At 36.1% G+C, this 6,661-nt stretch overlaps 1 protein-coding gene across 1 annotated transcript; it reads right to left on the bottom strand.

Moving 5' to 3' along the window:
• Positions 1 to 5,219: 5,219 nt before the first annotated feature.
• On the bottom strand, positions 5,220 to 6,433 carry LOC113315130 (late embryogenesis abundant protein 1-like). The gene is made up of 3 exons (XM_026563439.1): positions 6,295 to 6,433; positions 5,820 to 5,954; positions 5,220 to 5,527 (listed from the first exon to the last, which is right to left on the bottom strand). Exons 1-3 carry the CDS (start codon positions 6,340 to 6,342, stop codon positions 5,429 to 5,431), a joined length of 282 nt encoding a protein of 93 aa, XP_026419224.1. The 5' UTR covers positions 6,343 to 6,433; the 3' UTR covers positions 5,220 to 5,428.
• Between the last annotated feature and the right edge of the window lie 228 nt (positions 6,434 to 6,661).

Here is a 6,661-nt window from a genome sequence, read left to right as displayed (position 1 = left end):
GAAAACAAGATTCGCTGCAAAAGCAATTTCAGGTCTGGTCCAAGTTAAATAATGCAAAGCACCAACTAGTGATCTGTACTCAGTGGGATTATCCAATAAATCACCATCATTCTTGGAGAGTTTGATAGAAGCTGCAATTGGTGTTGAACAAGGTTTAGCTCCTTCCATATGAAATCTGTTTAAAAGATCAACTGCATACTTAGTCTGAGAGAGAAATAAGAAGTTGGAATCTCTTTTCACTTCAAGGCCTAAGAAGTAATGCATGGAACCCAAGTCTTTGATTGGAAATTGCAGTTGTAACTGAGTAATCACATGTTGCAGGAATGCAGGTAAATATCCAGTAAGCATAATATCATCAACATACACCAAATCAACTGTAAGTTGTGAGCCTTCCTTGTGAACAAACAGAGATGAATCAGCAACAGAGTGAACAAAGTTGAGAGATAACATAGCAACACTGAGTTTGTCATACCAAGCCCTTGGAGCTTGCTTCAGACCATATATAGCTTTGTGTAGAAGGAAAACATTATTTGGTCTTTCAGGATCTACAAAACCAGGAGGTTGTGCCATGTAAACAGTTTCTTTCAAGTCACCATGCAAAAATGCATTACTCACATCTAATTGATGAATATCCCAGCCAAATTGCACTGCAAGAGAGAGTACAATCCTAATAGTAGTGGGCTTAGCAACTGGACTGAAAGTTTCATCAAAGTCCATTCCTTGTTGTTGATGATATCCTTTGGCAACCGGCCTAGCCTTATGTCTGTCTATAGTGCAATTTGGATTGTATTTGATCCTAAAAACCCATTTGTACCCAACAATATTCTGTCCTTCAACTGGGTCTACTAGTGACCAAGTGCCAGCATCTTGCAAAGCAGTATATTTATTGACTGAAGCTATTTTCCATAGCTCCTCCTTCTTTACAAGAGTGATACAAGTTGGTACCTTAGATAAAAAAAGCAACATGCAATTTATACTTAGTAGCAAAGTAGGATTTTGGTGTATAAATGCCATTCTTGCTTCTAGTTGTCATGTTATGATCAACAAAAGGAATAATATCAGTAGAAATGACAGGAGGTAAAGTGGTGGTGAGAGTCACTTCAGAGGATGACAATGTAGAAGACACAGCAGGAATCTCAAGTGAAGAAGATGCATGATCTAAAATGGATTTATAAGGAAATGAATGCTCGTTGAAAGAGACATGCCTTGAAATGTAAATGGTTTGACTAACAGGATCATAACATTTGTACCCTTTTTGACTTAAGATGTAACCTAGAAATACACAATGTTTGCTTCTAGGTTCAAGCTTGTTAGAGGTATAAAGTTTGAGCCAAGGAAAACATGCACAACCAAACACTTTTAAGAAGTTATAATCTGGTGTTTTATGAAACAACAATTCAAATGGGGTTTGAAAAGAAATGGATTTGGTGGGTAGTCTGTTAATGAGATAGTTTGCTGTTTGTAAAGCTTCAACCCAAAAGTTTGGAGGTAAACCAGCTTGAAATAAAAGTGTTCTAGTGACTTCTAAAAGATGTTTGTGCTTAATTTCTGCAACACCATTCTGCTCTGGGGTATGTGGACAGGTCATCACATGAGTGATGCCTTTAAGGAGCAGAATTGATGGAGAAAAGTGTTGAGAAATTCTCCACCATTATCTGTTCTAATAGTAATCACAGAAAATGAGAACATATTTTCAATTCTATTAATTAAATACACAAAAGCATGTATGAACTCAGATTTGGATGTTAAAGGAATGATCCAACAATACTTGGTAAATTCATCAATTATATTAGCATAGTAAAGAACTCCAGAAGTAGAAGATATTTGACAAGGACCCCAAAGATCCATGTTTAGTAATTCTAGAGGTTTACTACCTCCCATGTGATGATTGTAACCTCCTCTAAAACCACCTTTATTTGCCATGAAAGCCTTAGCTTATGATTCTAGATTAGCTAGTTTAATTCGTTCACTGATTACAACTTCTTCACTAAGCAAATTATTGTGTAACTCAATGCTAGTAACAGGTGGATAACGATGGCGCATAGAAGTAGCAAATGGAATATAATCTGAGTTGAGAGCTTTTAAGGTTATAGCAACCAACTCCTTGTCAGAGATAACCTCTCCTGCAGCAGCTAATTGATCTGATAAAGATCGAATTTTATGAATGAGAGTTGGAATTGATTTTGTACCTTGAGTGAGAGAGAGTAACTTTGTACGATGCTGAATTGAATGAGTAGAAGAAGCTCTGGCAAATCTTTCTTCTATGCTAGTCCATAATTGATAAGAAGTTGTTGATCTTGAGAAGTAAGCAATAACAGAATCAGATATTGTTGAATTTAGACACATAATGATAGTTGAATCTTCATCAATCCAATCTAGAACAACTGATTTTCAATTCCATTCATCTCATTCCTTGGCGAAGTATATTGAGGAGGACATGGATGTGAGCCATCTAGAAAACGCATGAGCTTGTATTTATGAATCACAAGAGTCACGAGATTCTTTCACGTATAGTAATTATCCTCCTTGAGCTTCAAATTAACAAATACAGTTAATTGGTTTAGAGGAACACAAGAAAAAGAAATCGCAGTAGGATTCTCCATTGAAGTTGATGCAGGAAAAACACTTAGTGTAAAAGAAACAAGTATTGAAGAGAAGTAATCAAGAAAATCAAAAAATAAAATCAAGATCTGAATGTAAAAACTCAGATGTAAACTCAAATCTTGATAGAAAAACAAGATTTCAAACAGAACATCTCTCTGTGTGTGATGAAATTGAAACACTCAGATGATCTAATTAAGAAAAAGAAGATCAATTGAAAGAGAGCAGGATCGATTTGTTGAGGAAGAAAACCCTAACCTCTCCTGTCTGATACCATAACAGAGTGTATCATAGACAAAAACATTCTACACAACACATTGAATTACAGAGAGATGAAAACAGACACAATTACTTTACAGCTGACAGACCCATACATATACTGTGAATAGCCGACAATACTGATGTAGTCACACGTATGAGAACAATGTGTAAACTAAGCACACACAAGTCACGTGAGACAGCAGAGGGAAAACAGTTTGAATAGCTTTAACCTTCACCGCTACATTGTTTAGCCTGCACTGCACCATTAAGTATATTATGAATTTTGTTGTCTTATGGCTTCAAGTTATCCAACTGACACTTCTCTGTTTTTCGAAAAGGAGTGATCAACGTTAACCATTATTTTATGTCTTACCCTTCGGATGTAATCAATAAACTAGGTATTCATTTTCTATCGAAGGATTCAGGCTCTCTTTACTACTTTCTTGATGTAGAGTGAAGAGAAATTCTGCAGGTATTTTTATGTATCAAACTAAGTGTATTTTGGATTATGTTGGAGAAACATGGTATCTCTGGTGCTAAAGTATCTTATTTGTTATTCCTCGTGAATTATAAATCAAGTGTTGGTGATGGTAAACTACTTAAAAATCCAACTAATTCATGGCATTAGTTGGAGCTTTGCAATATTTAGCACAAACAAGACCTGAGTTTAATGACATTCATATCATTGATGCAAAACGGTGCAACTACGATGTGGTCCGGCCATATCACAGAAGTATGTGGCCCCTCTTAATTTTGTGACACATATTGAAAGTTGGTTATTTTTCTTTCTTATATGGAGATTTAGAGGGGGTTGTTTTTAAGGGCAAACTAACTTTTACTTTTTTGGGGAGAAAAATTAGGAATTCTTTTAATTCCAAACTCATTTACATGAGGTGTCCAAAAGGTAAGAGGGGCCACATATTTCTACGATATATCCTACCACATCATAGCCGTGGCTAAAGGATTTTGAGGTATGTCAAAGGAACTATTGGTTATGGAATTCTCTATAGAATGAGCCTACCTAGCTGTCCATTGGTTTAATGATCTAGCAAAAGGCAAAAATAGCCTCGGGGAGACCTTGGTACATTCTCGTCGAATGTGGTACATATTATCAGCATTGCGTTTTTACTCATAGTTTTATATATTTTCTTTTTATATATAACTCCCATTCAAAAATAAATAGAAAAAAAAGTGTATTAGTGTATTGAGTTATGATTTTTGTTAGAAGAAGAGCAAAATATGATATGAGGAGAGCAAACACTGTATCGACTCGCTAATTAGGACCAACTCTGTAAAAATTTTCTAACTTGTCCGAGAACACCCTCTGTTCCACACAAACTCCTCGGATAGATGACACAATGACATCATTTTATTTTGATCGTGGTAAGGATGCTTTTAGAATATTCATACTTTTAATTCATCTTCGTTGTTTTTGCCTGTTGCATCAGACGAACAATATAGTTTTTCTTAGGATCCGATAGGTTAACCTTTTATAATCAACATTAGATGTAACAAGTACTAACTGAATGATGGTGCCAATACTTTAATCCCAAGTTATATATATGCCCTCTAAAAAAGCCCCATATATCCTAAAACTATAATGCGGCCATAATTCTCATAGGTAACTTATACATCATATTTTTGTTACTTTTTTTTTAATCATTGTATGCTATGTTTTTCCATTGAAACATAGCGCTCTCTCGCATGGATTTACAAGATAATGCTAGTTATGAGTTTTTCTTTTAAAAAATGTTTATAAGAATTCAGGATTCTTATAAGAAACCTTATACAGTATATCCCATTAGATTCGAGAAAAAATATAATCTATTTTCATATCCATATAAATCCTGATCTGATAGACCCCTATAAGCTTTGAATTGGATTTGTTGTTCTCGTAAGTTCGCATTCTCGTAAGTTCACATTTATGGTTCATGAAACGATGAGTACATCAAATTATTTTTAAGAACGTCTTAAAAGTTTAGGGATTGGCGAGGGGTGTTTTAGTCCGAGTTAGAAATATAAATCAAATGACACAACCAAATTACATTAAGATCGCGTTCGATTCAGGTTTTTGGGAGCCCAGGATTCGAATTCCGGGGAATATACCCAATTCCCTCGAACCGCAAAACTTTTGGAATTGAATTTTGTGGGAATCCAATTCCCTTAAAACTCGTATTTTCCATTATTTCGGCAGATTGGTAGAGTGGAAATCAATTCCGGAGGAAGGATTACCCATAATTGAACTCCATGATTTGAAAAATCTGAAGCGAACGCGTTGTAAGTATATACAAGTGTTATAACTTTGCATAACGGCTAAGGCTTTTATTAAATTTTATAGAACTAAAGAATCATAACCATTAAAAAAGCAAAATCAAGACAAGTAAACATTTTATTACATTTTCAAGAAAAATGTGAACTAACAAACCAAAACCCTGACGAGAACAAAATTACGGAAATGAAAAGACAATGATGCTAATTAAGAACACAGATGTCTTGCATTTTATTATAAATGACGACGGCAATTATTAATCCGACTTACTGGCATCGTCTTTTTCTTTAGAATTGTCTATTTGTTGTGACTGTGGCTAGTGTTGTCATTAACTCCAAGTGTATTCTTGACACCTTCCATTGCACCATGTGCCATGTTCATCACCTGCTCTCCTGTCTGCAAACCGCAACAACAACGCCATCAAATATTAGCTCGGCATTGATTAGTTTAGTTTTGTTTATGCATCGTACAGACTCCTAGTTCCAGGTTAACATGAAGCATAAGTAGTTTTGGTTTGAAAATGTTGCTTTCCTATAGGTATACATGATAATTGTATTCCAAGTGGTAAACCAACTGGCATTAGCCCAGTTGGCTAGGGATTGGACTCCCAGTATATAGGTTGTGTTCAATTTCTGATGCTGATCGATAAAAAAGAAAAAAGAAAACAGTATTCCAAGCAGTAAATTACCTGTTGGAGGAAGCCAGAGGCCTCTTCCTTTTTCTGTTGGCAAGAATCGGATGTGGCAATGGCTGCATCGGCTGTCTTGTCCCTAGCTGATTGAGCTGTGTCCTTAGCAGACTCTACCCATTCTTGTGTCTTGGCCTAGAAAGGACAAAAATATAAGCAAATGTCACTGAAATAAAACAATTTTATAGCAGTGGTTCTTCACGGAACGTGAAAAAAACCACACAGACACTACCGTCTCACATAAAATGGTGGGCCCCACCGTTGGGAGATATGTAGGGGGCCACTTTTGGGCCCCACCGTTGGGAGAATGTGTGAGTACACTGTTTCTATAGGGTTTTTTTTCTAGGTCTCCCAAGAATTTTTGATTTTATATATCTTCCGAGAAAGAGAGGAAGAAATGTCATATTGCACATTTGGTTGTGATTACGACATTGTGAGCAAAAGTACAAATCTATCTCCCTCATTGCCATCTAACCTGTGCATGACCTTTAGCTTGTCCTGCATTGAAGTTTTGAGAAGACATCTTTCAAATTTGATTCGGAGGATTGAGCTTGATCCCTTTTGCTGGCGAGGTACTCTTTATTTTCTCTTTAACAGTGTGAGAATGTGATGTATTTTAACTTATCATTGACATGCTTTTATAGTCCCTCATATCATTTGCATATGTGGTCTGGCACGCGTGAATTTTGATATGGTGATGGGAACGAGTATTGTGCATGCATATTTGCGGGGTATCATCAAATAGCGACACGTAATAACATGAACCATGGCATGTTGCGGTGGTGCAGAAAATCAGACTCATTCACATGCGGGAGTGAAACTCGGGAGTGATATCAGGAAAA

This window comes from Papaver somniferum, chromosome 10 (genome assembly GCF_003573695.1).
Source record: "Papaver somniferum cultivar HN1 chromosome 10, ASM357369v1, whole genome shotgun sequence".
Lineage (NCBI taxonomy): Eukaryota > Viridiplantae > Streptophyta > Magnoliopsida > Ranunculales > Papaveraceae > Papaver > Papaver somniferum.
Note: the sequence above shows the minus strand (reverse complement) of the source record. Positions and strands in the feature narration are given on the sequence as shown.